General features: G+C 36.9%; 1 protein-coding gene across 1 annotated transcript; it reads left to right on the top strand.

Moving 5' to 3' along the window:
- Positions 1-512: 512 nt before the first annotated feature.
- Positions 513-19,539, top strand: LOC139116578 (receptor-type tyrosine-protein phosphatase beta-like). Its single transcript, XM_070679177.1, has 13 exons — positions 513-629; positions 2,063-2,141; positions 6,800-6,935; positions 7,548-7,625; positions 8,096-8,174; positions 9,090-9,180; positions 9,872-9,945; positions 15,748-15,882; positions 16,314-16,436; positions 16,962-17,110; positions 17,429-17,564; positions 18,246-18,375; positions 18,609-19,539. The coding sequence occupies exons 1-13, from the start codon at positions 564-566 to the stop codon at positions 18,626-18,628; spliced, it is 1,296 nt and encodes a 431-aa protein (XP_070535278.1). The 5' UTR covers positions 513-563; the 3' UTR covers positions 18,629-19,539.
- Positions 19,540-21,205: the final 1,666 nt, after the last annotated feature.

The raw sequence follows: 21,205 nt of genomic DNA, 5'->3' as shown, positions 1-21,205 counted from the left end.
AACCTTCAGCTCTTCAACTCTTAGCTGAAATTGTAAAAACAGTTACATTGTAGATCAAGTGTATCTCTCAGGCTGCCCCATGCTGGTTTACTGTATTTGAACTGTGTCGTGATATCCAAGCCAATCGTTTGTTTTGTACGTGAAATGTGTCCGTCTCATACCCTGAGTTGCGGTACCTAGGTGAAACGCACTGTAGGGTCTCAATGGCCTACTGGTCGCCAACGATAGCGAGCTCCCCGATCACAAAAGGTCTGCCGACTTAAAGTCACCACTTTACAATTGAATCGAAATGCTGCCACATTACAGTTTGCCACAACGCTGTGTCGATACTTAAGGAGGGTTAGTAAATTGGGAAATACACAAAAAAATACGTGACAGGTGTTGTTTTACATTGCTCACAATAAGTTGATAAATGACCTGCGACACAAAGTAAGTTAATAATTTATCCTTAAACTACCCTAGAAACACCGTCTATTTCCTTATTTTCTGTATGGTACCACGTGAGGTCATCCGTGTCAAGGTTTTCTGTCCAAGCACAGTCGTTGCAAAGCAGGAAAGCAGGTATGGCTTACAGTCGTCAGAGCCGGTATGCTGCAAGCTATATTCATACTAACATTATGTTATCAATGGTGAGTACGCTATGGATTTTGAACAGCTTGTGAAGTGTCTCATGAGAGAAAAGAAAGTTATTGTAATCGTCGTCTAGCTGACAAAAAAGTGTTATTTATACCTCCCCTGCAGTATAGTCGCCTCTTGCGGAAGTCCACGGGCCCGTGCTCCGTAGACACAACTATGCTATGACGAGAATGGGGAACTGTGACATACCATAGATTCATATCTACAGTAATTACCTTCGTTCGAAAATGACGGCCACTTGACAATGATTTAAAACAAAATTAACTTCGATATAGGAACAGACGCTCAGATTGGTGTTGTCATACAAACAAAATTGGACAGCGGAATTAGGGCCAGGGTAGTAACCCAGGATCGATTAAGGAAGCCGCTATCTTAGTAATAGTTTCAAGAACATAACTTGTGTCAATATCCATTTAGTTAGCAGTCGTTTACTATTTCACTTGTACACTACAAGAAGGCAACGACTGGTACAAAGATTTGTTTGTACAATGTGATCATGAGAGCGGCAACAATTTTTTGTCGGTATGTCATATACTCTTTTGTCATATTACGTGCCCCCCTAGCGCGCTATTGTCACTCCTGTCACGTCGCATTTAATGTCAAGCCTTTGGTCCCAAGATCGTGTTTAATACATAGTTGAATTGTATTCAGGAAGTATGAGAACAGTAGCAGCTCTGCTATTTTTGTGACCAAGAAAAAATATAGGTAAGTTTTTTATAAATCAAAATTCCGCATTTTGATTTCAGATACGCACCTCTATTTAAAACGTTTTAAGCATTGGCCCAAATGTTCATGTGGGAAAGTTTAAATCACTTTCCCTATAATCGACTACAGAAAAAAAAATTTGCTAAAATGTACCGTATTTGAAATTTTAAAAGGTTGCAAATCCCTGCGTTAACTCACTGGGGTAATTAAAGGTTTGATTTTTCACATTCACACACACAAAAAATAAAATGGCGCGAAATCGTTACGAGTTGTGATACTTCAAGAGAGCTCACACAAACAGTAGACTAGTAAATTAAAGTTGAATATCTGTCCAGGAGGCATATTCCACCTTACTTTAAATCAAGTTTTGCCATGGACTTCAAAAATATCTTTTAGCTGTTGTTGTCGTTCGCACTGCATTCATGTATACTCCTCTATCAAAATGGGCAAAACAAAATTACTCGTGTGTCTCATTTCCCTTCTCAATGGAATGGTAACGATATATCACACATATTCACTTAATTTCTATTTGGTAGGTTCATGAACTTTTGACATTTGCTACCAGTCTATCAACTCAAAGCAAGGTCGTGTATTTGCATTTTGCCTATTCATCAAGACAAAATACATCTTAATTTATCAAATGTATAAATTTGGGTTAATGTGTCTTTTCTCATACTAAAACCCGCTGACACATAGTTCTATTACTTATGTTTTTTTAAAGCTCTCTTTCTGCCGTGGATTTGCAGCCTTTCGAGAAATACAAACTGAAAACCCTACAACACCAGAGACAGAATCTACAAGTAAGTATCTTAACTCTTTTAAACAGTCTCGGTCAAATAGGTCAGACAAAAAACTTCTTCCTCCTTCTCCCCCCCCCTCCCCTTCTTCTTCTTCTTCTTCCGATGGGGCTATATTAAACAAATGCATGTTTTGAACTTCTAAAGGCGGGTTCGATAAAACACTATAGGCAATACAAAAGAAAGAACCCGGAAGAAATAAGCGGCGTGTGCTGACCTTCCATTGTGCCTGGCGACCTTTCGACATACGTAAGAGCATTGCAAACAATGCGATAAACAACACCACACGCTTTCAAGCCTCGTACCAAACAGTGCAGTGCTCTAAACACATTTTATTTGTGTACAAACTGTTGATAAAAAGCCATCGAAAATTGCTCACATCGTCCAGTTGTACGCTATTTGATAAATCTTAGAAATAAAAAGGCTGGAGCTTCCACGGTGTTATCAGTCATAAAGATCGCTGCATGTTCTCCCGATTTCTTGACATTTTGATACGTCAAAACAATAGTAATTATAGAGGGGACATTATTGTACTTGGGCCTCAGCCCAAGTACATTTGTTTTCATTCCGTGGGAAAAAACTCTGTAAGGTATAACCATTTCTGGCTGAGACCAGGGAGGGCAAAATGTCTTGGCTTCATCTTTCTTGGCATAATAAAAGGCGTAATGATGTTAACTGAATGGAAGTGATGCTCTCAGCCAGTCTTGAATAAGTGAGATGTAAATATTAATGCTTCTCTATCTGAGTTTTTGCCACAAAATCTTCTGAATATAATCAAAATGTGCATCGAAATGCAACATTTAATGCACCCTCCGTTTCCTAGGCGATGGCACGACCCTTGCTACACCCACTGGACGAGCCAAAGTGGGAGGGGTAATTTCAGTTTGGTCGAACAAGAGGGCTCGAGACCAGAATTTAACATTTAAACTTGAAACATGTTTAATCGCTGACAAGATGTGGACTAGTGTTAATCGAAGTGAAAGTTTGAAAAGGAAAGGTTTTATATCCGGACACAATGAAAAACATTACGACTGGAAACTGTACCCCAGTTGTGAATAGTAATGCCCACAGCGATGGAGAACACTTATCCTTGAGCTGAGAAAACCAGACCATCATTTCGAAATAGAGCTGCAGATTCGAGAAGCTCGTTCAAAATAGCTAGGTACACCCCATAAAGGGGTGGTTTCGAGTTTTGAGGGCAAATTTCGCCTCCTTCATATAGAAATCGTACGTTTGTTTTTCCAGGAGAACACACCATTTGACACAAAATTTGCATGTAAAGGGGTCGCCAGCAAGCACGTGGTCAATCTGGCATAAGAAACAATATGAAATGTTGGGTAAAGCCAGTCCAAAATAAACTGATTTGAACTTTTGTGTTTTGTAATTTATACCACTGCAGTAACATTACCTTATTTTGACAACATTACACAATGTAATACGTTTTGAAACTGAATACTCCGACGTATTCTGTGTCTCCTTTGCTAAAAAATACGGTATGCCGATTACCATGTAAGGAGATGATGACGTCAAGACAGATTTGTAGGGCGTTTGGTCCTGGATGGTGCACGAAGTTTTGTCAAGGTAGCTTGTGTATTTATTTCCTAAATGGGACAGATTAGGGTCGATCTAAACGAAGGCCGAAGAATGTTATGATACTCTAAGCGAGCTGAACTCTAACGCGAATGGTTGGATAACTTTGAGGATGTCTAGAATATTATAGATCTCGTCTCATTATATAAGATTATTTGGCGGTCAGTATTGAATTTCAACTGCGTCACATGTTTGCGAAAGAGAGAGTATTTCGTCGAACGGTCAACGAACGATATTTTAGAAATCTGGAGACATGGCACATCGCATTTTTATTTTAGTATTTTATATTTTACAAAAGATTTAAGAAGGAATGATTTTGTCGAAAATTCTGAAAAAAATATAGGAAGATTTGATTGCGAACACATTTTCACTTGGGGTCAACTAGCCCTGCGTACGATGCTGTGTGTTCCGCTACAGCTAATCGCCCCGCTCACGTCACCACAGCCCTGCAAAGACCCGTACGTAGGGTCGGTGACTTCAAATCCATTTTGGTACTTGACGTAAAAAGCCAAATTACTGCCGAAATTCAGCGTTCTTGGGCCCAAGTCGTATCCCAGCCTACTTCAGCTACTCGATCGCTTCCAAAAATGAGTCTTTTATTCACTTCTCGTAAATAACCGTCGATGTCGGCAACTCTCTCGCTTGCCCTGCGTACGATGCTGTGTGTTAGCTGCAGCACATAGCATCGTACGAAGGGCTAGGGGTCAACATGGGGTCGCAGCCGTGTTGCCTCAAAACTTATTTCTGTCTGCACTCAAAACTCAAAAATGTCGGATATGAACCTGAAAAATCGATGTAATTTTGTCAAACTTGGGCGAAATTTCAGCCTATAGACAAAATTTCATCTAGGTAAGGTAAATTTACTGAAATTTGATCGACAAATAATCCTGAGCTTGAACGTGACAGCTCGCCTTCTCCGGGAAGTCAAGCATCCACTGAGCTGCCCATACACAGTTGCCCATATGGCCAGGTTTATGAGATTGTTTTCAAGCGACGGCGGCAGACCGTACGGGGCTCTGGATATGAACCTACCGCCGGTGTAGCTGTAATAACTGTTGCGTTGTTTTTAGTGCCCACGGACGAAGTCCTGGGGGAGTTATAGGTTTGGTCATGTCAGTCCGTCCGTTCACGCAGATATCTCAGACATGCCCTGGTCAATTTCTTTCAAACTTTGCACAAGAATAGTACCCAACCCCATACAGATGCACGTCTATTTGTTTCACAATGCGATCGAATTTGGCCGTGTTAGAGGACATTTTAGTGTACACCTCCATAGACTCCCATGTATAAGGCAGTCCATAGACTCCCATGTATAGGGCAGTCCATAGACTCCCATGTATAAGGCCAAGAAAAATAAAAATTTAGTTTCTCATCGTATTCATATTGCCTAAAGGATGCAGTGACACAGTTTTTTGTCCCCACGGATAAAGTCCAGGGGGCTTATAGATTGGGTCATATCCGTCCGTGAGTCCATCAGTGAGTCCATCGGTTCACGCAGATATCTCAGACATTTTGACAAAATATCATGTGACCTTGGTGACCTTTGACCTCAAATATACATTATTATCCATAACTCAGTAACCACAAGTGCTAAACCTTTCATATTTGGTATGATGGGACACCTTATGACGCCACATATTGTACCCTATTAATTATGCGCATATCTAATTTTGAGCGAGCCAATAGAGCTAGAGGTCTGATTTTTGGTATATAGGGATAGTTAACAGTTATAATTTGTTTGACAAAACGTCACGTGACCTCAATGACCTTTGACCTCAAATATATATATATATGTGTCCACAACTCAGTAACCACAAGTGCTACATCCTTCATATTTGGTATGATAAGACACCTTATGACACCACATATTGTACCTCATTAATTATGCACATATCTAATTTTGAGCGAGCCAATAGAGCTAGAGGTCTGATTTTTGGTATATAGGAATAACTTAGCAATACAATTATTTTGACAAAATGTCACGTGACCTCAATGACCTTTGACCTCAAATATATATATTTGTCCACAACTCAGTAACCACAAGTGCTACACCCTTCATATTTGGTATGATGGGACACCTTATGACATCACATATTGTACCTCATTAATTATGCGCATATCTAATTCTGAGCAAGCCAATAGAGCTGGATGTCCGATTTTTGGTATATAGGGATAACTATAGGGTAGAAATCTAAATATGCCCATCTAAATATTAGACATCTACCATCGAGAACAAAAGAAATTTGCTGTAATTTGAATATTTAAGGAGTCTAAGCAATTTCCACTATAAATAAAGAACCCCTGCCTCAAACTCCACAAAAGTTGCTAGACATATTTTGCCGTTGTCATGCCATTGCTTCGTTTCATAAGCAGTTAATCAAATGCCTAATTGACAGGAGGAAATTCAAGACCATATTTGAATAGTAGTATATATTGTCCTCAAAATTACTCTATCACGGCCCAAGTACTCATTGCCTTCAGCAATACTGCCTTGTTATGATTGTTATTATCATTAGATTCTCATTCAACCTTATAGTGCAATAGTCTTTTTGTCTGTAATTTACAAGTGCACTATCGTATTTTTGCCACCGTGTCAACATGTAGACATGGAGATACATAAAGTCACAGGGTCACTCAAATAATACATGCAAAGCATATTGGAATGTATTCTAAACTGCATAATTACAAGCAAATATACGCGTGAACGTACGTGCAAACATACATACATTTACAGAGACATACATACATACATACATACATACATACATACATACATACATACATACATACATACATACATACATACATACATACATACATACATACATGCATGCATGATCGATAGATAGATAGATAGATAGATAGATAGATAGATAGATAGAGAGATAGATAGATAGATACAGACACAGACAGACACACAGACAGGCAGGCAGATGGTGCAACATAGTTGTGAGGGACAAACAATTACAGACGCTGATACCGACATGGCTATGTGAATGTTCATAGATGATTGACGTATCCTCGCGGACTGATCCCCGATATTTGTACAATTTTACTGTCATTTCAAACAGGTCAAATTCGTGATTTAACATGGCTGACGGCCATACTTGTTACGATATTTTGTGTTTTGATGGTGGTTGCTTTGGCGATGGTGACTCTATACTTGTGGAGATGGAAAAGATACAAAGATCAGAAACTTAAAGACAGGTAGGACTGCGATGTTATATTACATCTTCTTTGCACTACCAGCCTACGAAAAATGGCTTTACATGTACAATGTCGATTTATCAATTCATCTGATGTCATGAAACAAGTAGTGAAACGAAATGTGAAACCTTCGATAACCATGTTTGCATTGTTGCAGTACTTAGTTCTTATATTCCAGCGCCAATGAGCTGTACTTTTAGGCTAATTATGCCAGGGATACAAGTAAGGGTGATAGATAATTCAAAAATGAACTTTCAGTATTCTGACGGAATTGATTAATTACCAAAGCAAGGAAACGCCGCTCAAATCTAACATGAGGGAACAAGTCAACTCTCAACACGATATTCAAAATGCTTATCTCCGTCTTTGCTAAAATTGTGTACACATCTGACGTCATTTTCGATGTTCAAATAGATAAATATTTTAAAGGTATAGGTACTTCTCTCGGTGGGTTTTAAATCATTTCCAACAAACTATAGCCCTGAGAATATTGAACTCTGAGAAGAGCGTCTTTACTTACGGTGTTCTTTCTAGAAGGACGAAAATCAAAGTCTGTCTTTCTGGTGATTGGTTATTTACATAATCTAGATCTACACTATTGCCATATTTCAGCGACCAGGCGTCGTTGACACATTCCATCGACTCGACGATACCGGCAGGGGAGAAGAACGAACACGAGATTAGCTCAAAGTAAGCAGAACATTACGTCACTAACATGTAATGTTAATGATGTTGCACGTTCAAGCAAATAATCTTGCTGTATGCATTAGAATGCATTTCACGGCCGCATTGAGTTATAATCAAGTTCTGACTCATTAGTGCAAAGGACGCCCTTTTCCATGGCAAATATTTTGACCACTTAAGTTGATCCCCACTGCATTCATACACTACCATAGTGTGTGAGACACATGCTACATAAATGGCAGTGTGTGACATCAGCAAAGGTACCAACGCCACGTGGTAAGGTTCTATATCCATTGATGAAAATATTTCTAAAATATGTGTAACCAAAAAAAGCGATTTAACCTACTGTAGTTGTTCTGTTGTTGTCTGAGAACGAGTCTCCAACAACAATGCAAAACAACACTGCAACGCATTTAGTCGAAATTCAATACCTTGTTTCATGGCCAAACTAAAACATCTTCTTTGTCTCGTTTCAGACGGATGAAAATCTCCGACTATGAAGAATATTTCATGAAAAACATTTTCAATGATGACTATTTTGGAAAAGAATATGAGGTAAGGATATAAGCATTTGCAAAGTGTCCCTAAAAATTAACAGATGAACTCTCTCAGATGAAATGCTCATATTTCCTCATACTCCACCGTGTGAATCAACATTCGTGAATCAACATTTTTGATTCACAAATTTTGTGTACACACATGTACTTTTTACCTCCCACTTCAAGCAAAGTACTTTTACATAAATTATCAAACATGTGTAAATGTACAGATATAGCTTGTTTTCTAGGAGAAAATTGTTAATAGATTCCAATGTATTACGAGTTGATATTTATGGAAGAAGCACTGTATCGGCCACATCTTGCCTTCTTTTAGTTGCGATAGTTGCGCAAAAAATTATGACCCTCCGCAAAGGCAGCCGTGAAATTTAATGACCCTTTAAAATGCTTGCGAGAAAAATAGCGACCCACTCCAAAATACCGCCCCCTCGTAATTTCTGTCCAGTCTCTAACTACAAAGCTCAGAACCAAGTTTTAAGATCTACTCTAACACGTATCTTTTCAGACTTCGGTCACTCCACAAAATCTTGTTCAGAAACCTGTCAGCGAATTTTTTCAAACGTTGACTTCAGGTATAATGCTTTAAGACTCAAGCGGAGTTTATATAATTGTTCCAGTTATTTTAAAACCCTTCACTTCAGTATTTATTACAATGCTATACCGTTTTCTCTCATGAATTTTTTACCTTTTACTGGATATGTTAGGCATTATATGTAATAAAATTTAACTGACTTGCATGGGAATTGACAAAATATCTGTGTAGCCCTTTCAACGAGGAGGTCATAGAACGCAGACGAATATTGGATACCGCTTTAATCTTCTGCAAATACTATTTTGTTTTTAACTTTGGGATGACACTCATCGCTTTACTTGTGCTTTAATCTGTTTTGTCCATGTTTAATCATATCTACAGGAACTTAGTGAAGTTGGACGAAATCAGAGTTCGGAAGATGCTCGTTTGCCGAACAACAAACCGAAAAACAGATATCGCAACATTTTGCCATGTGAGTGAAACAATTACAAGTAGCGGCATTTGCTTTGAACGGTAACATGGTGTTCTTAAGGACCCTCACCTATATATTGGCAGCATAATGATCAAGATATTCTCTCAATGTGTCCAAGTCTACTTTATAAATCACATGTCAGTTTTAAATACTTACTTGTCACGAAACACTGCTCGCCAACGATTATATTATATATACGCAACAATGTACCCCTTCCTGGACTATAATGGACGAAACTATTAGAACTTTACAAAGTTTAGCTGTATCCTTTATGGGCCTGGAGGGGATACATTATTGCTATTTTTTAAGTTTGGTAAAGCTAGGGAATTTTTGGATGTAGAAAACATCTTGGCCACAATACTAGAAAATCGGATACATTATCGGTGATAATCTGAGGGGGATGACGTCACAAATTTTAATGTGAGTGACAAAACTATAAAATAATCATTGACAAAGCTGTAATATTGCAGAATGCATCGAACTATGTCTGACAAAACGTATAGTCAAGATTTCCACAAAAAGATGTCTCATAACTTGTCCTTGTAGACATTAAACAAGTGAAGGAGAAACCAAATGTTATTCAAGGCATTCACTGCAAACTGATAAATTCCAAAATCTTCGCTAATTCAACATGTTAACACACCCGTATCATGACAATCAGATCCGATTTATGAGTGTTAACTCTCTACAGATGACAGGACAAGGGTCAAGCTTTCTAAGACAGACGAGGAAGACAGTGATTATATCAACGCCAACTGGATACCCGTAAGTAGTAGTAGTAGAAGTAGTAGTAGTAGTAGTAGTAGTAGTAGTAGTAGTAGTAGTAGTAGTAGTTTTTCAAATATCTTTATTTCACATAGGTCCCTACATACTAAAACTGTAAAAGGAAATTTTTACATTTCAAGGAACCAAAGGAAATATAAGATACAAATAAAAGAAAATCACTACAAAGTGATGGTCGGCATTGAACAGAAAACGTCATGAATGACAAAAGTAAATGTCAGCAAGAAAGACATATCTTAAACCTATCACATAATATTTCAAAGATGACACAACCTAGCGATGCACAAAAGCAGGAAAGTTTCTGAAATGTGAAAAGTGAGTTGAGGGACTGGTCAGTTTCTTCAGCCTGGGGGGGCCGGTGGATTCATGGGGGGGGGGGGTCACCCTGTTTTTGACTTTGGTGATAGGGGGGGGGGGTCACCATGTTTTTGAAATGCCCAATAGGGGGGGGGTCAATGTGTTTTTGAATTTTGACACAGGCTCATCATTGCCTAAAATGCTAGTGTCATCCACAAAATTCATCATTCAGTTGTATTTTTCGGCGCGCCCTTCGGGCGCATAACTTTAATAATCAGTCATATTTTTCAGCACGCCCAACTTTAACATATCAAGCATACATACATCAGAGATATCTGTATGTTCAATATTTTTCAGCGTGCTCTTCAAGCTCATTACTTTAATATATCATACATCTTTCAGCATGCCCTTCAGGTGCATGACTTTAATATACAAGGCATATATATCAGAGATATCAGGATGTTTCATATTTTTTGGGGCGCCCTTCGGGCGCCATACTTTCAGAGATATCTTGATGTTTGCTAGTGAAAGTGTACCATTATGAAATCTGCATTTCATATGAAAAGGATGACAAATTCCTGATACTTTTCTGTTCTCTCTGTGAGAATTCAGTATGAGAAAGCAACATGCACAAATATTTCACAATATATATTTGATACAGTGACTTATTTTAGAGATAGAAAAATGACAAGATATCTTTCCTTCTCATTGATGCAATTATTTTCCTTTGTTTCATAGGTTTTCTGTAGAAAGATGCTTTTTTATGAACAAAATAACAGTTAAAAAAGGCCGGTTTTGTCATTATTAGCTGTGCTTTTATGGTTTCAATGTTACACAAGAAAAGGTCCTCTCAGACACTGTACACATCAGATTTGGCTAAAAAAAGCTCTCTATGGCTCCTCAGTAGATTTAATTTGATGGTTGGCAAGTCTTAACACCCATCAAAGTTTTTGATTCACTGCTTTTTCCTCTTTGATATTAATGATTGACATCCATTTCTGTAAAACAGTTCAGGACATCTGGTTAAGCAGAGAAAGTGTGAAATACATTCACAGCTCATTCAAAATACTGCTCATTCAAAATGTACTGTATTTAAACTTTAAGATTGACACTTTGAAATTCCTATCTTACAACTGACATGTCAACAATTTCACTAAAACATAGAATGACTATTTAAAATATAAATATATGTAAAATATAATATATATATATACATATACATATATATATATATATATATATATATATATTATATATACCGGTATATATATATATATATATATATATATATATATATATATATATATATATATACCGGTATATATATATATATATATATATATATATATATATATATATATATATATATATATATATATATATATATATATATATATATATATATATATATATATATAAAATTTATGTCCATCTTTTGTTTTACCTTTGTCGCGGCCGGGGGGGGGTCACCCTGTTTTAGAAATTTGGAATAGGGGGGTCACCCTGTTTTCAAAATTTGGAATAGGGGGGGTCAGCCACTTTTTGACGTCGGCAAAAAATAATCCACCGCCCCCCCCCCCCCCCCAGGCCGAAGAAACTGACCAGTCCCTGACCATCATGAGTGTCACAAAGAATATCATCAAAAGCCCAAGTAATATTAAAGAATGTAAATTTTCATTGAGACGATGATATTCAAATTCAAGTCTCAATCTGGTGAAAATCTTGCTTTTAAATATGTCCAAAGGATCAACAGGACCCTGGTTTCTAAACACATTTCTTCTTGCTAATGTATACACAACTTAGCCATTGTAGAAAGGTAAATAAAAAGAGACATTGCACGTCTATGAATAAATACAGAGTTTTAACCGTAGGATTAATTAAAAACCATGCAATGTTTACAGCTTGCCCGGGTAAAACTAAACGAGATGTTATTGTGGAAATAACACCTAGAAGCGGTTGAATGTTTCACAGTAAGTGAGGTTACCCACAATTCTCCATGATCTGTACACACGGAGATCACTCACTGAACTGAAGCAAATTTCTTCTGTACACAGAACCACTCGGTCCATATTTCAAAATTCTGGCAACATAGTTCTGATAATCACAATTTTCTGATTTCTCACTGTGAATAATGAGAAGATCAACCCCTTTTCCGTTGAGGAGATAGCAATTTTGTAATTTTGTCGACAGAGATTTTTGACAGCCATACACAATATTTTCAAGGAAACTAAGGAAATAAGTTGCATCTGCGTAAGCAAAAGAAAGGGTATTGATTTTTTTTAGTGTTCGTAACAAAGGAAATTTGCATGTCTGACAGGTGGTATGATGAGACCATCTTAGTTGCTGATAACTTTATCTTGACAAGTGTGCAATTTTTAGCACCTCCAAACATTGACTTCTCATTCAATTTACTCTAGAATTTTAAACATAATCAATAATTTTGGAACATAGTTTTAACAAATAATCCTGAACTTAAATTATAAGTTACAAATTATTAAGAAACTAATAAAATTGAAAAAGCCTTTAGCAAAAAACGTCTGAGTGAACAAATCAAGGGGAATTGTGGGTAGCCTCACTTACTGTGTGTTTGGACACTCAAGGAAAGTGTGTAAAAGTGAATCAATGTCATTACAGAGAGAACAGTTGGCATCTGAACGGAAACCAGCACGGAACAAAAAAGAACTAGTTTGATAGGCTCCGTGCATAATGCGCCATTGTAAATCCCCTTCTTTCTTTATGATGAGATCACAATAACATGAAGCAAAGTTTGGTTTGATGGAATGTGGAATGCTCAAAATGTCCCTCCAGATGGTGTCTAATCTGTCTGGTAAACATGCATAATGATGAACCATTATCAAGTACTTGTAAATTGCACCTTTTTCTATTTTACACAGAAAATAATTGTGCTCTGTAGAATGTTGCAGCTGAAAAGAATACACAGTATCTGGCGCATTGTTGGATTGTTGTTACAAAAATGATTTTCAATGACGGATTTCAAACGAATAGGAATAGCCTTGTAAACGCATTGTAAAGACATAGAAATAATACGCTGTGAATGAATCGCAACTCTATCACACAAATCTGAAGAAGTTAACCAACAATTTTCCATAGTATTGAAAAGATCACCTATAGTGGTAACTTGAGCGTTGACAAAGGCTGGTACAGTAAAAGGAGACTTATGAACGGGATGCATAATGAGTGGGTTTTGAAAAAGAGGCTCTTTAAGAATGTCAGGAACACTCAGTGGGATTCCTTTACGAATTTTGTCAACAGAATTCCGACAATGTAATAAATCACGATGAAAAGCTGGAATAAAAGCACCACTAAAGTCACACTAAAGTCAATGTCAGTCGTGAGAAGTAACTGTTTGTCATAATTGAGACCACCAACTCTTCTAAAATAAAAATCTGTGAAATAATACGACGGATGATGAACATCCTGATACAAATACTTTTGAATGTAACTGAGACGTAAAGAAATACAACGAGTTTTAAGATGAATAAGGCCTTGGCCACCTTGAATGAGAGGTAAGTACAGTGTTTCCGAAGGAATCCAATGACGTCCTTGCCAGAAAAATCTCAGAAAAAGGGTTTGAAGGTAAGAAATTGTTTGAACATCGGGAGTTGTACAAGTCAATCTGTGAAGTAATTTGATGCAATGAGCTGATTAATGACTAAAACACGACCTCTGTAAGACATGCCAGGTGCAAAAGACGACCAAAATTTCACCTTGTTTTCAGTGATGTTCACTAATTCAGACCAATTTTTCTGACAATAATTTTTGAGTTACCAACATACACACCGAGCAGTTTTAACCCTGTTGAGTTCCATTTGATATTTAATGGCGTGTCAGTACGATTTCGCCAACTACCAGCCCAGAGACCTTCAGATTTCTTTAGGTTAACTTTTGCATTAGACGCATTTTCATATAACTTAAGAGTGGACTTTAAGTTACTAAAATCTTCATCTCTAGTAATAAAAGCTTCAACATCGTCGGCATACGCAGAAAGGCATGTAGGACTAGGAGCTTCTGGTATTATCAATCCCCTTATGTTACTGTTATTCCTAATCTTATCTAAAAATGGTTCTAAGGCAATCACATAAAGTTGACCAGAAAGTGAGCAACCTTGACGAATCCCATGATTAATTGAAATTGGAGCGGTAATGGAACTATTTATCTTTAAAACTGACTGAATATCTGTGTAGAGTGTTTTAATGTAATTAATAAAGCGGGGGCCAAAACCAAAAGAATTCAGAGTTTTAAAAAGGTAATCATGACTGACACGGTCAAAAGCCTTTTCCTGGTCTAGAGCAACAATACCCAGAGGTGAGTTTGTGTCATTGGCATAGAAAATACTATCTTGTAATAAATTCACGTTATCAAATATGTGACGATTTGGAATAGAGCAGGACTGATCAACATGAATTATTTTGGAAAGGACATTACGTAAACGAATTGAGAGAGCTTTCGTGACAATTTTATAGTCGCTACATAACAAGCTGATGGGTCTCCAGTTCTTGACTAAAGTGTTGTCTCCAGCTTTCGGGTGAAGACTAAGCACTGCTCTCCGACAAGAAATAGGAAGCTGATCATTACGGAAACATTCAATGAAAACTTTATGAAGGTCTTGACCAATAATAGACCAGAATGTTTTGTAAAATTCATTAGGCAAACCATCCATACCTGGAGTACGGTCAGTTGAAAGTTGCTTTACAGCAAAAGTAAGTTCATCAAGAGTAATTTCACCATCAAGGTAATCACGATCTTCCTCGTTCAATTGCACCAAATTGTCGAGAATTGCAGACTGAGCGTCAACGTCAACATGTTCAGCAGAATAAAGCTCCTTGTAGAAATTGTAAAAAATGTCACGAATTTCATCGGGATTTTCTGTTGTTGAGCCGTCATCACGTTTCATGTGAATAATGGGCTTTGATCTTCCCCGCTCTCGTTCAAGAGAATAGAAAAAACTATTCGAAACATCACTATGCGTAAGTAATTGGTGACGAGATCGTACAGCTGCACCTTTGCTCTCCAGGTCTACCAACTGAGCCAGAGAACTTTTCTTTTGCTGGTATTCATCGAAGAGACTTTTGTCTTCATATAACTTTTTCTCAAGTTCTCGAATTTCCCTTTCTAGGCGTAGTAATAATAATAATAATAATAATAATAATACCCGTGAGTACGGGATTAAATAATCCAAGTCCGAGAGGATAAGTCCAAAAGATCATGAGGTTGGACAGAAAAACATCAGAAATTTTTTTGCACAAAATAGAACAAATCATTTTCGCGAATGTGGTTCAAGTAAAGTAATAAAGCGGGAAAAGTAGATATGTACGGAATGTATATGGAAGATATAGAATGTATATACAGGAAATATAGGCACTAATATCATAAATGCATCATGTTAACATATATTTATTCACATGAGGTCAGAGAAATGGCATTTCCATAACAGCCTTTATAATAGTGTGTATATTTTTCCGTTAGGGTTACAATTCTCCAAGAGAATTCATCGCTGCTCAGGGTGTTCTAGCCGTTACAAGGGCAGATTTCTGGAGAATGATCTGGGAATACGATGTTAAAAACATTGTCATGGTTACACTGTGTTTTGAGGATGACAGGGTTAGTGCTTTCTATTGTATCGCAGTAATGTATGTATGTATGTATGTATGTATGGTATGTATGTATGTATGTATGTATGTATGTATGTATGTATGTATGTACTTACATCAGTGTGCCAATGGTTGTTGTCTTCAGGAGACCGATTGGCGAGGTCTTTTTTCTGTTTCTGTTTGTTTTATTTGTTTGTTTTACGGTGGTATAATCAATTATAATATATGTAGTGAGTCAATCCCACCTAACATAACAGTAAATCTATAAATTTGAAGTTTTTTACAAGCTGAATATTGTATTGCACTACACTGTCATGTATAGGCCAAAATATTGAAATAAACAAATATAGTCTAGTCAAACGTTCAAACACACCTCGAGAAAGCTTATGTCTTGCAGTGATACAAGGCGTTAACGTTATCATTATGTTTCATTGCTGACAGCTAAAGTGTGATCATTATTGGCCATATGACAGCGAGCCTGTATACCATGGTGACATTCTGGTAAGTGTAGAAAAGGAAAACATTCTGCCCGAGTGGACGATCAGAGAAATGACTGTGCAGAAGGTAAGTATTTAGTATTCTAATAAAATAATATAATGGGGCAATTGACTAAGTACATTGTTTCTTTCGGTGGATTTATCTAGCGACTATATGAATTGTTTAAATAGTAAAGTCATGGCTTTTACGCGTTGTTTGGCAATTAATGGCCAATGTTAAAAATACACAGTGAACGAGATGTCATCACTCGTTCTATGTTATTACAATACTCAGTAAAGATGTACTTCCTATATTATTGTGTAAGGCACTACTTTCCCCAAATTACCTTTATATATTACTATACAACATTTAGAGATTATCTGGGGGGTTGGTCAGTATATTGTCGAGACTGGTATATTGTTATTTTGTTTGAATATGAAGCAACCTTCGGGGCGGAGAATTGGTGCATGTATTCTTCAGTGACTGTAGCATCCGTTTACTTCAAATTCGTCGACATAAGCTTAATTATTGAAGTAGCGAAGGAAACAAATACTATTAATATTTATTGAATCATGAATAACAAAAAATACTTTTGTAACATTCTGTGAACAGGACATGCTTGTCAAGGAAGTTCAACAGTTTAATTTTACCGCTTGGCCAGACCACGGTGTTCCTGACACCAGCAAGTCACTTCTTCAGTTTGTTAGAACTGTACGTGAACACATGCCAAACGATAAATCGCCAACCGTCGTGCATTGTAGGTAGGTTCTTAGTGGTTCAGTGTAAACCACAGCCTTATAAATGTTTTGGTCTTTACGGTATGATACCTGTGTATATGCATAAAATAATGTAGGATTTTGAGAACTTTATCAATTTTGAATGGGAATGCTTTTGAATCTCTCTTCTTCAGAAATAGCTGATATAATTTCTTGTTTGATTCGACAACCAAATCGTATACTTTAATATTCCATCATATTGAGCAAGAGAGTTGTTTATTATGAGATTTGAAACTTGTTGTCGTTGTTTCCATTTATTGTATGAAGTAGTGGCTTTATTGCTATACTTATTTCTTACATCAGCGCTGGTGTTGGTAGGACGGGTACCTTCATTGCCCTGGACAGACTGATTCAGCACGTGCGTGATAATGACTATGTTGATATCTATGGAATTGCTTACGAAATGAGAATGCAACGAATGAATATGATCCAAACTGCGGTACGTTCTATCTTGCAATATTACAATTGGAATACAGAAAGTCCCTTGCCGAATGATATGTTGCCTTCTGTCATTTGCCGTGGGAACAATACGTCGACTTTGTATAGTCTGATCAGCCATACATTTTTCCAGATAAAAATTAATAATCAAGCACAATAGCGCGTTTTTACAACAAGTATGGCCAAATATGAAAGGTTGTGTTGTTCCGATAACATGATTTTCGAAAAAAAGTGCGTTGGTAGAAAATTTTAAAATTTATACCATTGACATTAATAATGCATTATACGTAGGTTTTCATCTCTTTTACCAGGAGTCGAACCCGCAGTGCTGGGTCAACAGCGTCGGTACATTCCCCGTCGCCATCGCAAAAATGGCGCTATCATTCGCTCTGAGTAAATGGGAACCAGATATGATATCACGAATGTGCGCATGACCCAAACAAAAGTTTTAATCAAGCCATGGACCTATTTTCACTTTTACATATATTTATCAGCGAGAAAAAAAATACCAGCGTTTAATATATGAACCCCGTTTGAGGTTATAAACTTTCCTTACAGGTGAGATACGGACTTTAAATTGTGATATATCACTGTAACCATTATCTACTGGAAATCTTTTATAGATCTAATATGTCACACATAGCTATATAATTGCAGATTTGTTTTTCACTTTATCTTTCAGGCCCAATACCGTTTCATCCATAAATGTGTTTATGACCTGCTGCATAGAGACGTGGAGGACGAAGTAGACGAGAACAACGGAGTACACGAGAATAGCGTAACACACGAGAGCGAAGACCATGAGGAGACTCGTATGTAATTTACGACACCTATTCTGTTCTGTTACTGCTGTTGTCGATGATGATAGAGATGATAGTGACGATGATAAATAACTGCCTGACAACAATTTAGTTCTGATGGTCTTTTTTTCTGATGGTCTGTTTCTGATGGTCTTTTATCTCTATTAAATATGCTGTTTCAGTCTTGTATATCACCATTGGATGTTGATATTTTATAGTTGTTTACAATGGTTAAATTATTTCAGGTACCAGTTTACGCATTTGATGGTTTACTGCAGACAACTGAATAATATGGATGGCAAAATGGCGGTGCTCAAGCGGTCTTCTTTCATTTTTGTCCTTAAAAATGATTATATAGATTCTGTTAAATACGGTATTAGTCATATTGAAATACCATAGCGTGCACTGCTATTCAAGTTGTACATTATTCAAGAAAAAAGGTGCAATTTTAAGGCGATACCCCGTTCATTAAGTTTGCCATCCACGATATCAGGAAACTTTCAAATATTCCATTTCAGAATCATTTATAAAGATATAGGAGGTCATTTTTTCAAATATTGTATTGGATTGATAGAAAATGTACAAATGGTGTACTTCATAGCGCCAGATCTTTGACGGTCAAGGCGACTTCAACGCGGATTCTTTGGCAAATACATTTTGTGATTTCCTCAAATACACAGAACTAAAGTATGCGTGTATGTTTCAGTGTTTAACCCTTTGAGAGATGTAATTTTTTCGGCCAAAATTTTAGTTCAACATTTTTCAAATTTCATGAATTTTTCTATAATATTTTTGATAATCTTGAACCAAATGCATGTCAGATTTCATTGACTACAGTTAGTTTCATTAAACTTGTGGCAAAAGTTCTGACAAAAAAGTGACGGGTATATTTTATGAAGACAACAACAATTGACTCTGATGCACAAATGGTTAATTGCATTTCAATGTCGGTAAGCTTGATGTTAAGAACTGATTGCCTTATTGTATAACCTTTTCAACAATTTTGAAATAGTCTGGATATCACTGCTATATCTTATAAAAGAATTGCCTACCACATTTGTTTGCAGTTTTTCTTCTTTATTACATAAGAACTGACCACAATAGCACCTAACTGTTATGGATCAACACTTTATGTGGAGAGTGTTGTCACATTATTAAAGATTCAAGTATGTCAAATCCATAACTCTGCCCGCGTATTTTTTTTCAGATCTTGATAGCTGATTTGCATAAGGTGACATTGTAGATGTTAACTTACATTGTATCTACAGTATTTAGTAAACTTTATGACAAGCATACACATGTACTACCATCATCCTGTCACCCGCGACATATTTCAAAGTGCATAATTCCTAGGGAGATGCAAGCGTTACCAGCGGATGTGTTCATCCGATCATCTTATGCTATCGAAACAGGAAAACCCAGTGATAATTTCATCAAGCTACAGACAACACTTCAGAAAGCACTGGCGCTATCAGTAAAGCGAGAAACACACCACGTGACCAACTCCTTCAGTACCAGGAAATGCAAAACAAGTCAAACGGACGTATTGCATTTGTACTTACTTATCATCCAGCCCTTCCGAGAATATTTACGATAATTAAAAACACTGATGCACCCTTACATCGGATAAATCAATAAGAGGAACATTTCAACCATCCATTATTGCATATACAGCCGCACAAGAAAAATACTGGTCCAAGCTTACCTTAAGGTAGTACGCCCGCTGAAAGAGAAAGACCTAAAAATTTGCTAAAATTCAACAGTTCACTTTCAAAATCAAGAATAAAAATTGGGGTCACCGAGCAAATTTTGGTACTGCAGAAACAAATTGGTCTGGATTTACCGATATTTAAAATTCAACTGCAACCATCCTGGAGTTAACTCTACAGAGAAAAATAAAATCTTCGATTTTCAAAAAAAACTGAGACATTGGAAATTTTTCTTACTCGAAGAGCTTTACAATGAGCCCCACAAGTGGTAGATCAGAAGAGAATTGTAAAAGTTTGAGAGTCTGAAGATCTGTCCACGAGGCGCATTCTACCTTAAAAGAAAGAGGGAGACCAACGACACAGGCACTCGTCTACCATGTAACAGCTGCAGAAATTGTCAATACATGGCCACCACACAAAATAATGAAATAACAACCAACATCACAAAAAAATCCCTCCCCATCATTGGACAAATTACTTGTATATCCTGCAACCTCTTTTATACCATTATCTGTAGACGGTGGGATAAATTCTACATCGGTGAAACTAAATGAGAACTTGGGGTAAGAATTGATGTAATTGCACGTCTGAAGTATGTACTGAAAGACATTAAATGTACATATGGGTATCAAGTATGTATGTCTGTCCATCTAAATCTATCATGCTTTTATAACCCTACAAACATGCCCGTGTATATGTGTGCACATAAAAAGACGTATTAGAATGCATACACGCTTACATTAAGGGATATACATGTATATGCATCAACTACAACAAAGACATATAGTAACAAACAGTCACACCTATACATGATGGTAAGTGTACAGGCAAGACACAAGAATACTGGGCTATTGTTAGGCTGGCTTTCGTACAATACACCACTATCTAGGGAAGTATGTGTACTTGCATTCACCAAAGACAAGAACTGATTTCTATTAGAAGGATGCGGGCCTGTGTTCGTTAGGCATGTTCATACATAGATACAAACATAGACACATAGATATATACATACATATATACATGTAGATAGATAGATAGATAGCTAGAAAGATAGGGTCCATACATACATACATACACACATAATGTACATACATACAAAATACATACATACAAAATACATACCTACCTACCTA

Source organism: Ptychodera flava, chromosome 2 (genome assembly GCF_041260155.1).
Source record: "Ptychodera flava strain L36383 chromosome 2, AS_Pfla_20210202, whole genome shotgun sequence".
Classification (NCBI taxonomy): Eukaryota; Metazoa; Hemichordata; class Enteropneusta; family Ptychoderidae; genus Ptychodera; species Ptychodera flava.
Note: the sequence above shows the minus strand (reverse complement) of the source record. Positions and strands in the feature narration are given on the sequence as shown.